The 21,558-nt window shown below is 40.4% G+C and overlaps 2 protein-coding genes across 2 annotated transcripts; one reads left to right on the forward strand and one right to left on the reverse strand.

Moving 5' to 3' along the window:
• Window positions 1–1,172: 1,172 nt before the first annotated feature.
• Window positions 1,173–17,672, reverse strand: LOC108240209 (protein sel-1 homolog 3). Its single transcript, XM_017423509.3, has 24 exons — window positions 17,482–17,672; window positions 15,643–16,168; window positions 15,409–15,535; window positions 14,832–14,953; window positions 14,536–14,651; window positions 14,213–14,262; window positions 12,231–12,354; window positions 12,008–12,146; window positions 11,698–11,844; window positions 11,410–11,615; window positions 10,400–10,579; window positions 7,726–7,848; window positions 7,394–7,534; window positions 7,223–7,285; window positions 6,967–7,143; window positions 6,763–6,890; window positions 4,736–4,819; window positions 4,548–4,629; window positions 4,238–4,313; window positions 4,029–4,147; window positions 3,731–3,852; window positions 2,918–3,032; window positions 2,638–2,701; window positions 1,173–2,474 (listed from the first exon to the last, which is right to left on the reverse strand). Exons 1-24 carry the CDS (start codon window positions 17,536–17,538, stop codon window positions 2,251–2,253), a joined length of 3,312 nt encoding a protein of 1,103 aa, XP_017278998.1. The 5' UTR covers window positions 17,539–17,672; the 3' UTR covers window positions 1,173–2,250.
• A 58-nt stretch (window positions 17,673–17,730) lies between these two features.
• LOC108240170 (proteasome subunit beta type-11-like) lies at window positions 17,731–19,842 on the forward strand. Its single transcript, XM_017423406.3, has one exon. The coding sequence runs from the start codon at window positions 18,253–18,255 to the stop codon at window positions 19,417–19,419; it is 1,167 nt and encodes a 388-aa protein (XP_017278895.1). The 5' UTR covers window positions 17,731–18,252; the 3' UTR covers window positions 19,420–19,842.
• Window positions 19,843–21,558: the final 1,716 nt, after the last annotated feature.

Genomic DNA, 21,558 nt, shown 5'->3' on the forward strand with positions numbered 1-21,558 from the left:
GAGCTAGGTTCACCTCAGGATTTTGAAATCTTTTCAGTACAAGTCAAATATTAGCTTTTCTTTTCCCCCAAATAAGAATGCCCTCCATTAAATGTTTTTCATTCTTTCATAATTGTCAAACATTACGGTTCAGTGAGAGTTTAATTCTGATGGAAGTGGTGATAAAAGCTCCTAATTAAACTGTCAGTGTGCAGTAAGGCTCATAATCTAAGACTGAAACAAAACTAGATCGCGTAAATGCCCCCCTCCCCCTCCCCTCATCTTATGAAACAAATCAACCCCTCCAATGTCAGACAAAAAGAGTTTCAAGACTGATTCTCAACATAAACTGCCAAATCAAAAGCATCTCAAAAGTATTAACAGATATGAAATGGCAATTTAAAGATTACATTTTCAATTTCCTGATGTACCCCAACAAATGATTTTAGGACTGATCTGATCCAGATTTGGGATTTTGTGTTTGTGACAAAATGCCAAAGATGTCATCGTCATCAGCCAGTTAAATTGGTAGCTGTAAAAAAAAATGAAACACTTGCATGAATAAACTTATCGGGATTTGTGTAGGACTTTTCCAAACACATCCAACCCCAAAGCATAAGAAACACATTGTAGTAGATTTTAACCAGATGTATGTTTACCTGAATACACCTGCTGTTGCACCTGGAATGAGTTTCCTTATTCTGGGTGAGTTAACCTGTTTCTTCTGGTCTTCCGTCATTGAGGTCTTCGTATTGTGCCCAGTCCATCTCAGAGACAGGGTGAGGAACTCTAGTGGGGAGTTTGAAGCACAGCCGCTGCTCCTCTGCGCTCAAAGTGGTCCGATGAGGCAGTTCGGCAATCTGATTAGGACGTATTGTGGTTGCTTTCCTCTGAAGTTTCGGAATCACCCCACATGAGCTGGATAAGTGGGAGGAAACTGGATGGATGGATTATTTGGAGGACCAAATGTTGAAAGTAAACCAAAGTCTGTAGCTCCTGGAACCAGTTCCAGCTATGATGGAGCGGAGAGAACATGCAAACTGCAGAAACCAACTCAGTATGAAGTAACAATGATAATCACTGCTTTGGCAGTCTAACAAATGAGCAAAATTGAGGGAAACACTCTTAAATGAACCTATTATTTAGCGTGAAAAAAAAGAGACAATTTGAAAAAACAGTATTCTTTACTTCTATTTGATGTAGAAGATGATCTTTTCTCCTTTATTTCCACACGACTGGAAAACACATCACCACAAAAACTGCACAATAAACATTAAAAGAATACTGTCTCACACGTGTGCTGTTTTTGTTTTGAGAAACCCAGAAAAAAACAGAGAGATGACAACTGGGAAAGAGTTATAAGCAGAAAGAGGCACAACATTAGTCAGGCTCCAAATTATACTTTAAAGTGATGCAGCGCCACATGGAGCTGTTTGAACGTTCAAAGTTTCAATTTAACTAATGACAGCCTCATGAAAGCAGGCTGTAAACTGCACATTATCACATCTCAGCCCGTCAGACCTGGAAATAACCGAGAGCAACAAACAAACTGACACGGCTTAAGTCCTCGTATTAGCAGGTGTCGAAACAAAGTTAGTCCAAGGATATTTCCACAAACTTTTTTTTTTAACTGACACAGAGGGTTTGGCACCGCAGATAAATTATCCAACTCTCAAAGAAATGGTTAACAGGGTTGTAGAAAGTGTCACTTGTTGCTATGGTTACTTCCCCTCAGCCCAATTCCTCCTTATCGATGTGGGAAGCAGATATCTTCTTATCTTGGGTATTGACCAAAGGCACCGGCACAGAAACTAAATCAATAATATTTGAAATTCCAGCACTCTGCCTTTGAATCAAACGCAACATTAAGGTGCCTTGCATGGTTTTGTTGGATGCCCTGTCTCCTGTTCCATGTTTATTATCATTATGTCAATGATAGGACCAGGGACAAGCCTTAATGGTTGACTCATTAGCTGGTACAACATCTCTATTCCCAACCATCAATGAAGCTGTATTTATTTTAAAAGCAAAACTGTTTGACCTAAAAAAGGAGTAACTGGACTTAGAATAACCCAAATGAAGGTATTTTGTTTTTTATAAACCAAAAGAAGTAGACAATTGTAAGGAGATCTAGACAGCACTTAGATTCTGAGTCACGAACTTCGTCACATGATTAATTCTGTAAGTTATCCTCTAAATGTATGCTCTTTCAGTGTATAGAGTGTGGGGATTAGGCTGTGGCTGCTGGATCACTGAGTTGAGCGTTGTTTGTCATAGGAGGTGATAAAGGAGTGTGGTCCAGAAAGCACAAAGACACACACCAGATAGAGTCACGGCCAAATCGGTGCTCTGCTGGAGCCGCCACACGGCGTTTACAGAAAGCCAGGAGTTCTCCACTTCATCATGGGTTCTTCCCGTGGGACCGCCTTGTCCTCCATGAACATCACCAACAGGAAGTGTTCTTCTTCTCTGTGCGGATGTTCTGCATCTGTGTTCTGTAGGAGTATGGAGACGGTGAGGAAAGGTAAAGATGCTTTTAAAGACAATCATAACATAAATTAGAGAAGGAGGCAATGCAAAGCAACATGTGGGGAAAGTGGGCCATCTTGTGGCTAATGCTTGTAAGTGGGTGCAGTAATCAGGAACATTTTAACTTACCAAGGCAGCTCTGCAAAGGCACGACGACAACAAAGACAATGACGGAGAAAATGGATGCATATGCCTATGAAAAAAAACAAAAATGATTTACACAAATGACTTTTTTTTCTCTTGATGTGCAGTAGTGTATAATAGATTTAAGTCTTTTGATCAAATACTATTTGAATTATTTTCTTTATCTCAGTAATTAAAAGATGGCTGGTGATAAAAAGCAGGGCATCTTGAGGTGTGATCATGTTTTCCCTCTTTCTGCGTACAGTAAGAGTTGTCTCATGCCTACCAAGAGAAGCTGTGCACGGCTCTGAGTCATGCTGCTCAAGGCTTTTCCCATCTGGAGTCTGAGCAGAGCTAAAGAACAGGGTGTAACTGCCTCCTCATCCTCCCTCTCTACACATCTTAGGAGACACAACAGTGGAAACTGTGTTACACACGGTAAGAGCTCTCGTATACTTCTGCTGAAACCAGAACAGTGGCAAATACTGAAGGTAAATACATAGCTGGGCTGTTTTGAAGTGGGTTTCTGTGTAAAGATTATAAATAGTTAATGTCTTACCTGTTGTGGATAGCTTTTCATATGACCGCAGATTGACAAGCTAACAGCTAAGACCAAAGTAGATTGGCGATTTGTGAGAAATATTATACAATTCCTGCCATTTGTGACCCCTAGATGCCCCCAAAGTGCTACATCTTGTTACTGTGATTACTCTTGTAATTAACCCTAGATTTCCACATAAATAACAGTGTAAGTCAAACTGATGGAGATCGAAAGGTATTTGTATGAACAGCTATCATTTGATTTAAGATAGCACTGATCCATTTTGGTCCTATCTGCACTCAGACTAGCTGTTAGCTCGTCAATCCTGACAGATTTAAAATTTATTCACCCAAACTGAGATTGTTCAAAGAGCCACCTACAACAGGTAAAATATCAAGTAGAACTTTTATGCAGAAACCTGCTTCTAAACGGCCAAACTATCCCTTTAATATAATGTCAACAGCATGCTAAAAAGTGTCTCTGAACATGTTTAAACACTGGCCTCTCAACATTCGTCATCTTTACTGATGGCTGTGACAGCTGATGGTTTAAACGCACATTTTTAGGATCTTCTCCACCAGGGAGTCCGTTTCATCTTGACGTGATGCATTGAACAAGTCGAGAGCGCTCGGTGGAAGAACGTAGCCTTCTTGTGCTAAAACAGCCAAATTGTACATTCCCTGTGAGTCAGTGTGAAAACAGAGTTAGAACAGTCGGGTTATTCACTCAGAAAGTCTCCAAATAATAACAGAGCGTGATGCCGTTTGTTGTTTTTATTGCAGTGGGCCTCAGCCTGTGGAAGTTTAATTAAGTTTATCATAGGGCGATGAGATTATGGGCCGAGTAAATCTGTCACCTGAGGGCTGCCCGCTGCAGCTGCTCTGCTATACATTGATACGGCCTGCTCAACCACGGATAATGAGTCCTCTCGTGTGCTGAGGGAATAGTAGTAGAAGTCTCCCCCTTTCAGCAAAGCTATAAGGAAGACACATATTTGCTGCTCAGTGACCAGACTGACAGGGAGAAAAAGAGAGGTTAAATCAAAATGAAATGAGATGAACTCACCGGATGGATGAGGATCAGAGTTTAATATAGAGAAGTTGTCATATCTCCACTGACAGTCATAACTGAGATTCAGTTCCTTGGTGCATGGTGGGAAAGAGCAGAGCAATAACGAGGGTTATGTTATCAGCCACTAATAATTTCCTTCCGGCACAGTTAGTGTGTGACTGGAATCATATGCATTTTGTTCATTAGCTTCAATCACAACTCCAATTAAGAGACATTGGTTGCAGAATTATAAAACAGATCAGATTAAAAGATCAGGCGGTGCTAATGATGTCTACAAAAGGGTTTTTAAACCCGAGATGTTTACCTCACACAGGTGCGCAGAATTGATCTGAGCTAAACCAAAACCAGTTTCAGCGGCCAAAACGTACTTCACAAGTGCTTCCTGCCTGTTGGCAACACACACGTGAAACGTGAAAGGAGTGGAGACAAACAGCACAGATCAGAGAAAAAGGATTAAATGAAAATCGAAATGTTATTGAATTACGTGGCTACCAAGAACCCTGGAGGTAGGCCTGAAGAGCCTCTCTGATCATGAATCCAAGGTGTCCGTTCCTTTCACAGACCTTTTTCAGCATTCTGTTCAGAGGGGTAAAATATGCCTGATGAATTATGGAACATAATTTGTTTCACATTAAACTGAAACTGTTTCAACAGAGCTTAGAAAGACAACGGGTTGCAAAAGTATTCGGCCCCTTGGGATGTACTCTGTTTTGTTGCCTCACAATCCAGAATTTCAAAGGAATTTACGGGTGTTGTACCTTTAAGTTCACACAGCATAACTAACACTTTAAAGATTCAAAATCTTTTATTGTGAAACAAACAAGAGGGAAAAATCCAAAAATGCATAAGTATTCACAGCCTAAATGTCAGTACTTGGTAGAAATACCTTTTGCAGTAGTTACAGCAGCAACAGGACTTTTTCCCCATTGATCATGACCAAACTGCTAAACCTCCTCCAGGCTGGATGGGTGCTGCTTGTGTCAAACAGTCTTTAAATCAAACCAGAGATCCTCAGTTGAATTGAATGAATTTGACTGGACATTTAATTGGTTGTTCTTAAAGCCCTGGAGTGTTGCTTCAGCAGTGTGTTTAGAGTTGTCGTCCTACTGGAACAGCTGAAACACTGGGTGCCTTTAAATCTCAACTTAAAACCCACCTGTTTAGAATTGCCTATGGCTAAATTAGGGTTAGAGTGCGGGGTTTTGATGTCTTCGATGTTTTTCTCTTTCTTACTGTTTATTCAATGTCACATGCTGTTTTTATTTTGTTTGTTTTTTTGTTTTTTTTAATTATGTAAAGCACCTTGAAATGCCTTGCTGCTGAAATGTGCTATACAAATAAAATTTGATTGATTGATTGGAAGGCGAGCCCTCCAGTTCAATTCTATGCAAGACTCAAACAGGTTTCCATCAAGTTTTTGTATCTTTTGGTCCATCTATCTTTAGTTTAACTCTGATCACTTTCCCAGTCTCTGCTGGTGAGCATGACGAGGTGGTAAATTTGTACCAGACATGTTCTTGATGCCCTAAAAGTTCAGTTTTAGTCTGTGTTTATCGCACCTTGTTCCATATATTTGGGGGATATGTCTTTTGGCAAATTCCAAATGGTATGCCTTTTTTTTTTCTTTAATCAGTGGCTTTTTCTGGCCACTCTTCCATGAGGCCTAGCTCTGTCCAGCCTAAAGTGGTCCCATGGACAGATGTTCTCATCTCTGCAGAAGAGTCGCAGCTCCATTGGGGTTATCTTTGGTCTCTTGGTTGCTTCTATTATACCTTCCATGCTCGGTCTGTGAGTTTTGGCAGATGATGCTCTTTTAGAAGGTTTGCTGTGGTGAAATAATCATTTTTATTTCCTAATAATGGATTTAATGGTGCTCCAAGGGATGTCGAGGGTTTGGGAAATTGCTTTAAAACCCCAGCCTTGATCTGTACACCTCCACAACTTCATCTCCGACCTGTGTGGAGTGTTTCTTCAGGCTGTCTCTTGCTTGGTGGTAGCTCTTACCACTGATGTTGGTTCTAGGCACTACCATAACTGGTGTATATACACTGAAATAATTTGACATTTAGATCGCCCACAGGCAAATCTTTTTTAAGTAATTATACAGCATCTGAAGATATGGTTGGGACTTCAAAGCAAGGGGGTGAATATATATGCATGAATGCACTGCTTTTCAGCTTTATATTTTTCAGAAATATTTCAAACTAGGCAACAAAATAGAAAGATTACCAAGGGGTGAATACTTTTGTGACCCATTGTAGTTTTAGATTTGTTCAGCTTGTTTAAAAAAAAAAAAGCTTATTTAAATTCATAACATATCACAGGAATTTTGGTAATCACAGTCTCTTTGTGCCAGCAAAAAAAACTAGTGGCAGTGGCTCTTATTTTTAGATATGCAAATGCTGGTTTCTGACCTTGAATTAGCCACTGTCATTGAAATTAGATGGCACTGAGCTGCAGGCTACAGTGCAACGTCTCATAACAATGCTTTCTTCACCGAGCTAATGAAAGCTTCTTACATCACAGCCCTCTGCACATCCTGCGAAACCCCTTCCAGGCTTCCTGTCGAAAGGTACCATGCAGCCTCTACCGACGCTGCGATGTGGCCAAACTGAGACGCGTTTAGAAAATGCTCGAATGCTGCACTCTGATGGTGAGAGGAAAAAAAAGTGTCAGTCTTATGATTATATCTTTGCAGTGACAAAACGAGATGAAAATCAAACCTCATTCCTCTGTGGCTGGTCAGGGTTTTTCCCATTGAGATGGTAAATCCCCAGGTTGTACATCCCATCATCACTCCCATTTAAAGCAGCTTGTTCAAAGTATTTCACCGCAGCCTTGTGGTCCTTTGCCACAATCCCATGGTACCAGCCTAAACCGTTCAGCGCGTTAATTGAACCCTAAAGCGAGGAAACAGACAGTGGTATTCATAGTGAACTTCTATGGAGTAAACACAGCCATTGATTGCTTCTCGCTCACCATCGCTGCTGCTTTTTTCAGAAGCTGAAAACCTTGAGTATAGTTCCTTTTCACTCCCTGGCCCTGAAGGAATCAACATCAATCACCGAATCGATATGTGTCAAAACAAAGACAGCACACACACAGAAACACACATAGAAATCGTAAATAGGGTTTGTAATTTTACACAACCTTCATTAGTAGAATGGAGTAGTCATACATCGCTGAGGGATCCTTCATTTGCATAGCACTTCTCTCCAACCACTTCATTGCACTGGTTATGTCTTTTGAGACTCCATTTTGTCCCCAGTAAAGCATCATTCCCAGGCGTCTCTAAAGTTAATAGAGTTTTTAATAGTCTGTTCTGGACACTGACGCCACCACTGACCACAAAGGAGGAATTAAAAGCAAAGAGGGTGCTTTCCTCTCTGCGCTTTTCGTCATCTTCCACAGACAACCACACGCAGCTCATCTGAATAATAAATCCCACGAGAAGTCGCATCAGTTTTGCGTATCCCTCATACCTGAGATTCCAGGTCTCCTCTTTCTGCTTGGAATTTTAAATACTGAAAAACATCACTCGTCTCGTGCGTCACGCTGTCTAAATCCTCCTCGTTGCTTAGATAGATGTATTCAGGGGTGTATTGCTGCAGAAAAGACAAACAGTCAATATCATGACTAACTGCTCTTCAAGCAAATGCTTTTTAGTTACTGACAGGACTTTCGATGTGAACACTTCAAGCTTTTACAATCGACAAAACTCCCTCTTCAAGAGAAACATGATTATTCAATAATTAACTCCAAAATTCAATAATTTTAATCAAGTCTAATATATAACATTAATTAAAACTATTTGAATGAAATTAATACAGCAAGAGCCCGGTGCCTGGGACGGAAACAATTAGTTTTTTTTTCCCTCAATGTATGTTAAAAACTGTCCACATTGCAACAATACATATAAAATATAAAAATACAGAGAAAAAAAGAACATTGTGAGCCTGGCTAACAGTTCTACTAAAACAACTGTGGATTTATTTTCCTTCTTTAATACCATTTTTTTTATTTCTCTCAGTTATTATCCATTTTAGCACTCAGTCAAAGATTAATGGCAACAAGCTCAGGATTAAGTGAATGAGTTGCAGCAAATGCATTTCCAAAAGCAAGAAAAAACGGTTCTATTGTTTTGGTGTCTTGGTCACAAAGGGACAGTGAGCATCATGCACAAAACGTCATTTCTGAAAAAGCGACTGAACATGGAGGCAATGAAAAAGAGAGTTTTTGAAAATCTCCAGTATTTTTTAAATTTCTTTTTTTCACCAAAAAAAACCCAGTTTGCGTAAGAACCAGAGGTGCAAAGAAATCTGCATTTACAAAATATCTGGAGTAGTGTGGATAAGATTTAAATATCTTCATGAAGTCAAAGACAGTTACAGATTTATTGGAGATACTTCACTTCAGCTCAAATCCATGGAAGCTGAGAACAGTAGGACCTGCTAAGGTCAGTTTTGACATAATTTTGATAACCAAGCTAGTTTATTGTACCTCACAAAAACAAGCTTTTTGCTTAAAAGAACAAACTGATTAGTGGAGATTGATCTGTAACAGAAACACCTTGATCAACGATGGAGGTTAGTTCATTTATCTGTGATTACCCTTTTTTTTATTTGTGATTTTGAACAAATTTTTACTCATCATGGGAAAATACGATTTTTAAAGTTTAAATAATTATATTAACTTGGTATCTTGAGAAAACAAGTATCATTGTCTCAAGATAACGTGAAAAAATATTCTAATTGCGTCCTCTCTTGGCCTCTGTACAGTTCACTTCAGTTTAATCGACTGAGTTACATTTTTACTAACTGGGTTTTTAGGCTGTTTGTATTGTGTTGTACCTGAAGTGATTTAGACCGTAGTCGGACTGCTTTTGGTTGAGTTGTCACTGAATTATACTGAAAGAAATTGCAATGAATTGCATTTTTTATGTAAGTGGAAATTAATAGGACATATCTGCTTTAGTGACTTTTTGCTCTGGACTGGACTTATATGTAGAAATTTATTTATGAGCCAACACTCAGTGAGGTAAAAACAAGAGAAAATAACTTTTGTTATTTGCATTTGCATTATTAATTTAAACATCCAAGATATGCACTAATTTCATTAACTGGGACTGTGTGTGTCTGATTACGATTTAAATAAAGTTACAACTTAGTTAAAAATGTTTGAAGCTTTTTTTTTGCCTCATTTGTTTTAATCAGATCTGTTGCACTTTTATCAGATAATGTTTTGGTTCAACCTTTACAAGAATAATAAAAAAAAAGCTTTCTTGCTGCTTTGATTGTCTGCTCAGCAGCTGGAACAGACAGTTGTGTCTCTCTCTCTCTAGTGTTTTCATCCACCTCTCTTCATTAGATGCAGCTTATTGAAAATACTGTTAGAATAAACAGGAAATCAGGAGGAAGCAGCCTTTTCTCATAGCAGGCTCCTTATCTTTGGAGTGCTGTTTCACATTCATCAGGACAGCTTCATTTTTAAATTAAGATTTAAGACCAACTCGTGGTTGCTTTACAGCAGCCTCTTCAACAAACACGTTATTAATCATCTTCCAGAGACGGTATGCTTTGGAAAGCTGTTGCCATGTGTTCAGCATGTTTGTATGAATGTATTTGTGCGTGAATGGCCTTTTGATATAGAGTAATCACCCATCTGATATAAATTTTTCTATTAATATTTTATGTTGTCTCTTTGTTGCTAAAAGAAGATGAGAAGATCAATACCACTTACATCTATTTGGAAAGAAGGGGCAACAGCTACTAAGGGTGCTTGTGAAAGCAACAAAATCTGCCTGTAACACCTTTTAAACTGCACTAATTATTGATCTGTTGTGTTTGATTTCTACAAAAGTAAAAGGTAAAACCAACATGTTGTGGTGCTACAGGGAATTACTTCATGTGTATTTTTCACCAGCCCTAAAGCAGAGATAAACTAACCAGCCACTCAGAGTAGTTTTATATAGAACTGACAGAAATAAAGCAGTAAAAATAGTCAAGTGTTCAGACATGGAGACATATTTTTGCTTTGAGACAAACAAATGTAATATTATAACAGAAACAGCAGCTCCACATATATGTCTAATGTCATAGCTATTACTATATTTTCATACAGCTAACATTTAATAAATAAATTAGCAGGGATTGCTACCTTATATTCATGTGTTTTGTAACCATCGATGCTGCTCTGTGCTCCAACGTTGGAGTAGTAGCCATAAGCCACGCTCAAGTCTTTGGGAAAGCCATCAGCTCCATGTGTGTGTTTGTACCCTAAATGCATCAGGGCAAAACGGTCGTCACCTGAGGCTCCGATCAAACTGTAGACGTGACCCTGAAACACACCAAAGCTCAGGATGGTGAATCGTTATAGGGATAGTTAGGATTTTCTGAAGTGGGGTTCTGTGGAGGTTATGAGCAGTAAGTATCTGACCTGCAGTCGATGCACAGCAGCATGAAAAGTGGAATTAACCATAGAATACTGGCCAAGACTTTCACTGTGATTAGCCCTTTAAATAATAATAATAATGACAAAATAAAGACACAGTACTGCATACTTTTTTGGGATGGGATTGGTTTTAGGACAGCAGTAATCTGCTTTAGTCTTGGCCCTGCGTGGGCTAGCCTTGGATTAGCCTGCCATTGTCATCAATATTAAACTCTATTTAAAACACCAAATTGAGGCCTATCAAAGCGCTATCTACAACAGGTAAGATACTAGATATTTCCAAAAAAGGCTTCAAACCAGGCCAGAGAGGCCTGCTGACTGGCTTTGCAGTTTGAGTGTGTGATGTAGCCATGACAGATGGTCTGTGCGATCAGAAGAATAGACACACAACACACATTTTGTGCCTAGTGGTCCACATCAACACAGCTGAGTTAGACTCCACTCCTTCACTGGGTCCATCATGCCATCTTCTTTAATGAAAGCTCACATCTTTGTGGGACATGGGGGGGCTTGAATGAGGATTTATGAAGCACCAGTGGAAGATTAAACAGGAACTCATCTTTGCAGTTATATTGCAGAACTGTTTTGTAAAAGAAGCGCATAATTTGCCCACAGAACGCCACTTTAAACAAAAAAACGAACTCTCACATAAATGCACAGTTGGTTATACACGTGATAAAGCAGCGACTAAGACGCGTGGAAGACACTGAGTGTACCTGCTCTTGATTGACTGGATGACCCAGTCCAGAGAGGAAGATGGTGGCCAACAAGAGAGATGCTCTGTGATTTCCAAAGCAGGAGGAAGCTTTTAATAAAGCCAATGATTTGGTTGGGATTTCCATTAGTGCCTCATCCGCTGGGAACATTGTACTAACTGTCAGGTCAAACAAAGTATTTCCGAGGAGCCTCATACCCATAGGTCCTGCAAAAATGGATACCTGTGTGAGCTGCAACATAAACACATAATAAATGCCCACCTGATTTGGTATGTAAATCTGTAACACCTGTTCTAATAATATTTTCTTCTCTTAGTAAGAAGTGAAAGAGTGTGCTGTATTTCAGCTGTGTTTCCAGATCCCATGCTTCTGTGCAGGTTTCCTTTTTGTTTCCAAACTCAGCCCACAGCCTTATGAAGTCATTGGTACAGACAGCTGAAATAAAACAGGAAAAACAACATGTCAGCAGCATTTCTTACATACTCTCTAGGTGTGCACTTGTAGTATTCGCACCCTTGATATTAGGTCTAAACAAGATTCCGCTATGTGGATTGGTTGCAACATCACATTTATATGAAATGTCAAAACAATATATCACCTTTGTTGTTTAGTGACAGCGGGTGACTCTCGGTTACTTCTCTCAGAAAAGCTTTTGTAAATGTTTTCATTTCCTGACACTCCATATGAGCCCTGTCCAGCTCCTGTAAGGTCGACTCGGGGTGAAGTTGATTTTTTATCTGTGACATGAAAAGCAATGGATTTAAAACTGGTTTGAACAGCCTAGAGGCACTTCATTTGACATTGCACAACAGAAACGTCACCTCTTTGGTTCCTAAACGGTAGTATTTGAAAGGTCCAAAGTACCCACTGAAGCCTAACATGTATTTGCCTCCTCCAATCACAAAGTATCCGTCGGTGTCATCGTAGAGGATATTACTCTGAAATCTGTAAGATATTTAACCTCGATGAAAACATTAGTCACAATCATTGCGCAGCATCATGTCTGGACCCATCATTTCAGTTTTTCTAGTGATTAATTAGACTAATTTTCTGTAAAATGCACTCCCCTGATACCTTTTATGTTTTTATGTCTTTGAACACAACATCCAAATTAACAGGATACAAGTTAGAAAGGATTTTAGAGCCTCCTTTAAAATGGTTCATGTCCTACATTTCTGACATAAGTTTCAGTGTTTTTAATAATCAAATCATGTCAGATACTATCAGGCTGTCATATTAGGTTCCTCGGGGTTCTGTTTTGGGGCCATTCCTGTTTTTGCTTTATATGTGCCCTCTAGGACAGATTATTAATACATTTAGCAACATCTCTCACCAAATGTAGGCAGATGACATTCAGCTATACTGCTCCATAAACGACTCAGAGTTCTGTAAATTGTCAGATTTACTTGATTGCTCAGCAGACATAAAAAAAAAACTGTTAAAAAAAATTACCTTCATCAAAATTCTGATGAGACAGGATGTTTAATCATCTACCCTGACAGCATGCTTCCATAATTAAGGCAACAGTTTAACCATTTAAGGTGTGTTTCCACCGCAAGAACCTTTTTCAGGTATTTTTGTGATGTATTTGTTTAATCTTCCTCCATTTGAACTGTAGGAACCAGGGCCAAAACACATCACCTGGGTAGAAATTTGACCCAGAACGTGACCTGAGTACAGAAGTGGTACTTATGGAACTGCCTTCAACCTTCGGCATGAAGCTTTGTGTTGAGTATCCCCAGCATATCCAACGACAATCTGTCAGAAATGTGCATGAAGGAACTGAGGCAGCTGCTAATGTGTGTGTGTGTGTGTGTGTGTGTCTGTGTGAATGGAGTTCTGTTTCTTTTCCTCAAAGTTTGGAGTAATTGCTCTACAAGAGATTGTCATGTGTCGCCAAAATGTATTTCAAATCTGTTACAGTTACACAGTCCCACAAAGTGTGGGGCAATTCTACTTATGTAAGAAATCTAACGGATGTGCAACAATGTTATTGGTCTATTGTCCTGTCCCGTTCTGGAAGCTGCTGTTTGACCAGCTGCAACATTTCAGCAGTGCAGTTGTGGGTAAAAGCGACACACTTCAATGACTCGATATGTTTAATCTACCCTGAACCTCAGACCTTAGTGGAAACACAACAAATCCAGGCTGGAGGAAATGTTGATGGCTCAGGGTGATTGAATCCTCAGGGGGGTAAACATTCAGGGTAGCACTGTCAAAATACAGCTCCAGATTCAGCTGTTAAGTCAAGTGTGATGGTGGTGTGTTTCACCTACCACTGTCTCTAAACAGCTGGTTTGAAACTTAAGAAATAACTTTAGTGTCAAAACATAGATTAGAATTTATTATCCTTGCTTTGATTTTCGCTCATTTAGATTCTTGTAATGCTCTTTTTACTTGTCCTGACAAAAAAGCTTATTAAAGCCTTCATATTTGAGCCTCAGGTCATCTAACTGAAGATTATTAATAGTTCCTGAGACCCAATTTGAAACCTAGAGGAAAATCACTCTTTTTAAGTGGTCACATCTTGACTGTGAAATGAATTTTCCTAGTTATAAGTTAAACTGACATTGTTTAAAGGCAGTATTATATATATATATATATATATATATATATATATATAATCAGCCAACCATTTAGTTGGCTTTTATGATTGTATACCTATTTGTTTAGTTTTTTTCTACAATTTCTTATGCTGATTATTTTAACATTATTTCTCTTGCTGTGTTTTATCTGTGAAAGGTGCTATAAAAATAAATAAACTTTACGTCTTCTTTGTTACGAGGACAGAGCATTAACATACTCGTATTCAAAGCTGCGGGTTTCATTGTCCCATGTTGTCTTCAGCAGCACCTGAAAATCAGACACAACAATGCATGAGCCTCACACACACACACACATAAAAGAAAGCTTACTGAACTGTGAACAACTTCAATTTGAAGCACATGCTCCGATCGCCCTAAGTCTTTCAGTTGGAAAGAAACCATCTTTCAGGATCTTATAGCGGTTCCAGATGGAAACAAAAGCCACGGCACCAAAACTCAGGAGAAAACAGATGACTACTAGCTCAATTTCAGTTTCTATTGCTCCTCCACCCAGCCAGAACCACATGTTGGGGTGCTATACCTTTGAGTCCAGTATGTAACAGTCCAATCTAATCCATTTCCACAGAGGCAACATTACGCTGGCTCGAAATGCTTCATCTTCTCCTGTTGTCATCCTGGCCTGAATTATGATGTCTCCTGCACAGAAGATATGACAGACATATATTTTGCCAGAGGAAATCCAAAGCTCTTTATTAATACATAACACAGTCTGTTCCCGAGTCTCACAAAACACACATCATCCCTCACAATCATCTCATGGCAGCTCGGTCAAATCCTATACGGCAGTTTGTATCTACATTAGCTGCTGTGCCCCACCTGTGTCTGTAAGTTGCATCAGGACAGAGTCAAATAAATTTTTCTTATCGACATGATGTACGATCCCGCAGAGGCTCTTCTGACACCATTTTAGCAGGTAGATCCACACGGAGAGGGTGACGCTGAAAACCAAGCAATGAGACATGAGTCGACAAATCATTTCTTCAGCCGCTCAAGCGTGAGGCTGGGTTCAAAACGCTGCACCGTCTGCTAAAACTGCCCTGACCTTGCTGTCTGGCAACAACCGTGACTAAAAAAGCTTATGTGCTTGCGTGAAGAGGCTTGGTGAAGCTCATAAAGTCATTTCTAAAGACAGTGAATTAAAACTAAAAGTGGAGTGTGCATTAACATGTCAGCACCCGAAAGAAAGCATTAACTTTTACCATTAACTTCCACTAAATGTGCAGTATGTGTCTGCCTCAATAAGAGTTAACATCTGAAGTTTCATTTTTTTTAAAGCATTTAGTACAGTATCTGCAAACACTACTGGGGACCTTTTTCCACATGCTGTGTGGTTGAACTTGAATAAGGTTGCAGCTAAAATGAGGTAAATTAGGAGCCAGTGAGTGAAGCCCACCTGGGCTGTGTTACAGCACGGAGACGGGCTCTCTCCAAGGCTCTGGTGATGAAAGGCTGGAACCTGCGGACCACCCCAAATGGCTCACCAGTGCTTGCCGAAGGGAAATTTAGCATATCAATTACATCTGTGTATAAACAACACAGCAAAAGACTTTGTTAGTATTTTCATGTTGTGTCTTTTAAAAGCATTGGAAATATTAGGAGAAAATGTTTGTGTGATTAAAGGTCTAACCTGACTCATGTGGGCACTGAGGGATTTTCCTTTTGGTTATTTGCCACATGAGATGAGCAGACCATGACGGGCATCCAGTGGGGGGGGTTCCTGGCCGCACAGAAAGCGGCAGTACCCGCTGCACTTCGTAAATCCTCAACTCGCAGCCACGGTGCTCGCTGACTTCACTGCCTTTTTTCAAATAATCCAGCCAAGCGCGAACTGTCACATTCTGGGGGTCCAACGCGTTCGTGCTGAAATGGAGGCGATGATGTGAAATGGATGGAGGCAATCTGAGCAGCACTGGCTGGGTCCTGGAGACTTGAGGTGTGCTGCTGATCCATTTTCTCCTGAACACCACCAAATCTGTCTTCCTTAATGTTGACACCACAAGTTCTACTGCGAGCTGACATGGCCTGGAGCACTGATACCGCACATGGACCACTGAGCCATCTGCCACTGTGTCAGGGACCGACTCAAACCCAATGAAACTGTCAGCCAAGGTGTCACCACTCTGGCTTGAAACATCTTGTAACACACACTGTCCCTGGGGGAAGAAATCAAATAAAATTGGTGAGGGTAAAGAAAAACAGGCTGTTTCTCTTGAAGCAAATAATTAAAGGTGTCTATGAATAAGCACTGAAGAACACTTCATACTAATCAGACATTATTCTTGTGTTTCTGTCACAGTTTTCAATTCACTACTTCTTCCACAGGTTTGGGAAAAAAAAACAAACTTGCATCTCAATTGAGTGTGGTGTATGATGGCCTTTAATAGCAGTACATCATACAGCGTAGGCAAAATGTTGCAAAAAACTGAGAAACTCCCACATACACAATAATGAGAATTTGGCATAATGAGTGAGAACAAGCTCTATAACTCAGACATACTTCACAGTGGAAACATAGTTCAAAATTTACCAGGTCACAAAAAGTTGGACGTTACATGACTGAACCGGCATTTTGACATCTTTAATGACTTTTGCACAATCACAGTTTAAGTTTTGTTTTACTTCTGGAGATTTCAACACAACTTGTTCAACGTGAGATGATGTCACACACACTATGTTTTAAACTGTCTAACTGCTGCAAGATTTTTGCAAACTCTTCTTACTCCCACAAAATTTAAACTGTCGACACATCAAAACATAGGCATTTTTGTCTTTCACTCAGTGTGTCTCTCACTGCTACAGGACCTATGGTTTTCTTTCAAATCCTCCCAGAATGCACACATCTGCACCCTCATTAACTTCCACTGTACCTGAGCTCACAATTTTCTCTTCAAAGCTGAAACTTAAGGGTTTTTGTAACTTGTCCTATCTTCTACATTAAACATTGTAAACACATAAAGGTTGCCGTGTGACTACAAGAAACTTCTGCCTCTTTCGGTTCAAGACATTTTTCAGGCCGACTTATCCGACTTAGTAGCAGAAAGTTGTTGGATGTTGGCTTTCTGGGCATCAGCTGCATTGGCACCCTTCAAAATTTCATCCAAAACCTTTTAGTTGGAATAAATACCTTGGTTTAACATGTACAGTAGGTGTTAACTAGTAGTTTACAGTGAAATGTGACAAGGTTGTTGTTTTTTTCTTTTAAAGCTTCCTGCTTCAATTGAAAACAACACTATGAACGCAGTGGCAGTGAACCAAAACAATGAAATAAATGTGAAACCAAAACTGCTTTTAAAGTCTTGTAAAATTAAAGAAGGATTTAAGTGATTTTATTAAGTTCTATAGGCAATAAAAAGTGAATAAGTCCATAACTAAAAGCAGCCACTCTTAAAATGTTTATTCTTACAGTTGAATGTAATGTTACATTTAAAAGCTAATGTCAGCGAGATAAAGTAATAAAATTGCTTACCAATAGAAAAAAGACTGTGAAGACGTATCCAACAGCAGCGGACTGGAAGCCATTCATTTTGAATACTTTTAGGTGAAGATGAAGCAGAACATAAAAACAAGTTGTTAAGTCTTGCTAAGTATTCCGCTCAAGAAAGTTGCTCTAAACTAAAGCCAGCGCTCCATGTTTGACGTCTGACTTCATACTTCTCAAACAAACAGCGGCTGGTTAAGTGTAATGCAACGTTACCTGAAATTCTGGTGTGACAAGTTCAGCAACTGCCATGGATTACTATTAAAGGGCTAGACGTGTTCTGCCTTTACTGTGCTGTATAACAAACACCTTTCACTCGTGTTATTTGTTATTCCAACAGAGGTTTTTTATTTCTCTGGGACTTTTTCTGATTTCTACAGAGTCTAAGGTAATTTGTTGTGCTTGAGCTAAGGATTTTGCTATCACCCCACGCTCTGTTTGGCCCACGCCCACACAGGACTTTGAAGAAATCTGATCTGAAAAACAACCTGATATCACAGCCAAGATTAATTACCCATGGGCTACTGACTTTTTACGTCTCAAAGAGAATAAAACATTGGTAACGCTGCTGATGGGTCGTTTCAGGTTACCAAACAGGAACATAAGCGCTGTTCTCTTGCCTATATAAATGCTGCTAGAATAAGCTGAGATACTTTATGATCTCTGTTCGACAGAGATACAGGACCCTGGACAGAAGGTTTTCCTTTTTTTTTTTTTTGCTGTATTTTTTAATTAAATAAACAGAAACGGTTGGACTTGATGGCTTTGGAGGACCTGTGCAATTTTGAGGATGTTTTTTATCCAGAAATAACCACAGAAAGATTTTCAGTGCCATTTGGGAGAAAGAAAGCTTGCGGCTATGTAACTGATTTGCCCTTCAGAAATAACAAAAGTGTGCTACAATTTTATATACCAGAGGCAGTGTATCTGGATGAAAGCCCAATACAGTTTGGGCAAATCAACCCGGTGCCAAGCTCAAGTGCCATCCCATCTCAAGAGTCCCTCTTAACATCCTCCTCCTTGCCCACAAGCCTTCCTTTTGCTTCCTCTCAGCCTGTACCTCTTCCCTTTCCCATGTCTCACGGGACCACCACCTTGGCGTTCCTGTTTCAAGGCGGCGTCCTGGCTGCAGCAGACACTCGCTCCAGCTGCTCCGGTCTCGTAGCGTGCCCGGCCTCCCAGAAGATCCTGCCCATACACAGCCACTTGGTGGGCACCACCTCAGGAACTTCAGCCGACTGCGCGCTTTGGAAGCGGATCCTGTCTCGAGAACTGCGGCTTTACCAACTGCGCCACGGCCGCCGGTTGTCCACGAGCGGAGCTGCCAAGCTGCTTTCACACATGCTTCACCCCTTTAAGGGGACTGAGCTCTGTGTAGCTGCCACGCTGTGTGGGTGGGACGGTGGAGAGCAAGATGATAGATGTCTCGACAGTAGCTCGAAAACAACAACAACTCCAAAAATTGTCCGGGAAATGACTGCAGATGCCTCCAGTGAGAAGCTCTCTCTGTCACTCACTCAGAGCTCTTCTTTTACACAGCAAACGACCTCAGAGATAATAAGTTTCTCTGGACCCAGACTGTTTTATGTATGCAGCGATGGTACTCGTCTACAGGGGAAACTCTTCTCTGTGGGCTCAGGATCCCCGTACGCCTACTCCATCCTGGACCAAGGAGTCCAGTGGGGCCTGACAGTGGCGGAGGCCACCTCGATAGCTCGAGAGGCCGTGTTCAGAGCCACCTACAGGGACGCATACTCCGGGAACTGTGTGGACATCTACCACATCACCTCAAAAGGCTGGACTCGCAGGAGGCGTGAGGACCTGAAAGAGGAGTATTACAGAGAGAAGGAGAGGCGACGACTTGAGAGGGAGACACAGCCCGACGTTCTCCAAGCAAACACACGCAGCAAACAAAAAACATCTTGAGAAAAGCAAAGCAAACACTGAGGCGTGTTTCGGAGCACATACTAAATTAATGAACAAGACAGGCAGTCGCATCCTCGCAGCTATTTCTCAAATGATTTAGACACGAGTATCATTTCAGTTAACAAAGAGCTGATGTTTTGTTTGCACTGATGATAAAATGCTCTCCAGTAGTGCGCTGCTGGCTGCCATTTTGATGTAGATGTTAAAAGATTATAGATCATTTCATCATTTGAAGTATGAGATAATTACTACCTACGCCTAGGCACAGAGAAAAGCAGACAATGAGTCGTCTGGAGGCTGAGGATCACACTGTTTTGTTGAATATGAGAAAACATATTTTAAGTGTAGCAATAGGAGCCAAGGAGCTGAGCCCTGATTTGTGTCTACTGTCAGAAGGCTCGCGAATTTTCTTTGGTACATCAATTAATGAACAAATAAATGAGATTTGGCTGAACTGAACTTGGGTGCTCGTTTTGTTTGAGCTGCATGATCATAAATAATCATTATTCAAATGCTATTGACATTGCAGAAGATAAGGGTAAAAGCTGTTTAGCTTTTTTAAATTTTAGAGCCAAAGTGCGACGATGAAAGGTTTCCAGGGAAACACAATTTACCACGTGGGAGTAGTTTTACAGTGGATTGAAAAAGTATACACCCCCCCTTCGGTATTCTTTCCATTGGTTGAAAATTTGCATTTTGCATGAACACTGCACAAAGCTGGGATTTATAGAAGCGTGGCTAGAAAAAAAAGGCACTGCTGAAAGAAAAATTTTAAAAAGCAGACTATTTGCATAACAGCGACTTCTCAAACATGTAGAAGAAGGTGCTGTAGTCAGATGAGACTGAAACCGACAACACCATGGCTTGAGTAAACCTGCCACCTTTCATCATGCTGAGACCACCATCCCCACAGTGAAGCATGGTGGTGGCAGCATCATGATGTGTGGATGTTTGTCATCTGCAGAAACTGGAACACTGCTCAGAGTCAAAGGAAACATGGATGGCACAAAATATAAGAGAACTCTTGTTAGAGTCTTCCAGAGGTTTGAGGCTAAACACCTGCTGAAGCAACACCCCTGTGGTTTCAGGAGAACCAGTTAACTATAATTGCTGCAGAACGTGGTTCTCCTGAAGACAGAACTTAGGTTTTCTGATTTTTTGTTTGTTTGTTTCCAATAAAAATAGTTTTCAACTTCAAAATGGCAATCGTGTTGTATACATTAGAAGATACAAACACACCAAAATTGCTTTTAGTTTTAAGGTTGCCAGGTCACAAAACGGGGAGAATGCCAAAGGAAGTGAAGACTTTTGCAACTCACTGTATAGTATATGGATGATGATGTGTCAAAATGTTGCAGCGGGTTTTTTTTCCATGTATATATGATGATCTAATCTGTAAGTATTGTGATAAACAGCGTATGACAGTTTTTTTTTATGGCTTGCATAGCTGTTTGTGTGCAGCCAGCGTATCTCTATACTATTAACCGTGTAAAATAAATTACACCCGGGGATGTGTGACAGCAACATGAGTGGAGATGTGCATGCTGTATGACTGACTGCAGCCAAGACTCCTCCTCACACGCCGATCCATTGTTTGGAAAATCACGAACACCAGAACAGAGTGAAGAAAGACAAGAATATCAAGTAGAAAACACAATTAGTGGTTTGGATTTGAAAGCCTGAAAGCACTCGACAACGTGTTCACCAGAAGAAGTTGGAATTCAAAAGGGTTTAGGTTTCTTAAGTTTACAGTTTTGATCAAAAATCTGTGCAACTGTGAGCAGCTATTCCTTAGCTTGGCTTCTTCAAAGCGTTTTTGTTCAGTTTTGGACATGCCCCCCCCCCCACACACACACACACACACACACACACACACACACACACACACATGCACACACGCACAAACTCATTCTGAGAGCTAAGCAAATGTCACCCTGTGCCTTGAAATCCTTCCCAGCAGGCTGACTGCAACTCGTCTTTGTTTTGCGCTTGCCGAGTCGTTGGCTTTAATAAACTTCTGCATGATTCTGGATACTAGAGATCTGACAGGTGACCTCAGGGTCATCCTAGTCTCATCGCGATTTACTCAAAGGGCTCTCTTGTTTCTTCCTCACCACAATGATCAAGACGGTTCTTTGT

The sequence above is a fragment of the Kryptolebias marmoratus genome, linkage group LG24 (genome assembly GCF_001649575.2).
Source record: "Kryptolebias marmoratus isolate JLee-2015 linkage group LG24, ASM164957v2, whole genome shotgun sequence".
Taxonomy (NCBI): Eukaryota; Metazoa; Chordata; class Actinopteri; order Cyprinodontiformes; family Rivulidae; genus Kryptolebias; species Kryptolebias marmoratus.

What these genes read in the sequence shown, in the direction of transcription:
- LOC108240209 (XM_017423509.3), bottom strand. Translation starts at nt 17,538, where the DNA reads ATGAATGGCTTCCAGTCCGCTGCTGTTGGATACGTCTTCACAGTCTTT. An exon ending in TGAAAAAAGCAGCAGCGATG is followed by an intron (nt 7,144 to 7,222) that starts GTGAGCGAGAAG and finishes TCCTCGCTTTAG; the next exon opens with GGTTCAATTAACGCGCTGAA. An exon ending in ATTCTGCGCACCTGTGTGAG is followed by an intron (nt 4,314 to 4,547) that starts GTAAACATCTCG and finishes CCATGCACCAAG; the next exon opens with GAACTGAATCTCAGTTATGA.
- LOC108240170 (XM_017423406.3), top strand. Translation starts at nt 18,253, where the DNA reads ATGGCTTTGGAGGACCTGTGCAATTTTGAGGATGTTTTTTATCCAGAA.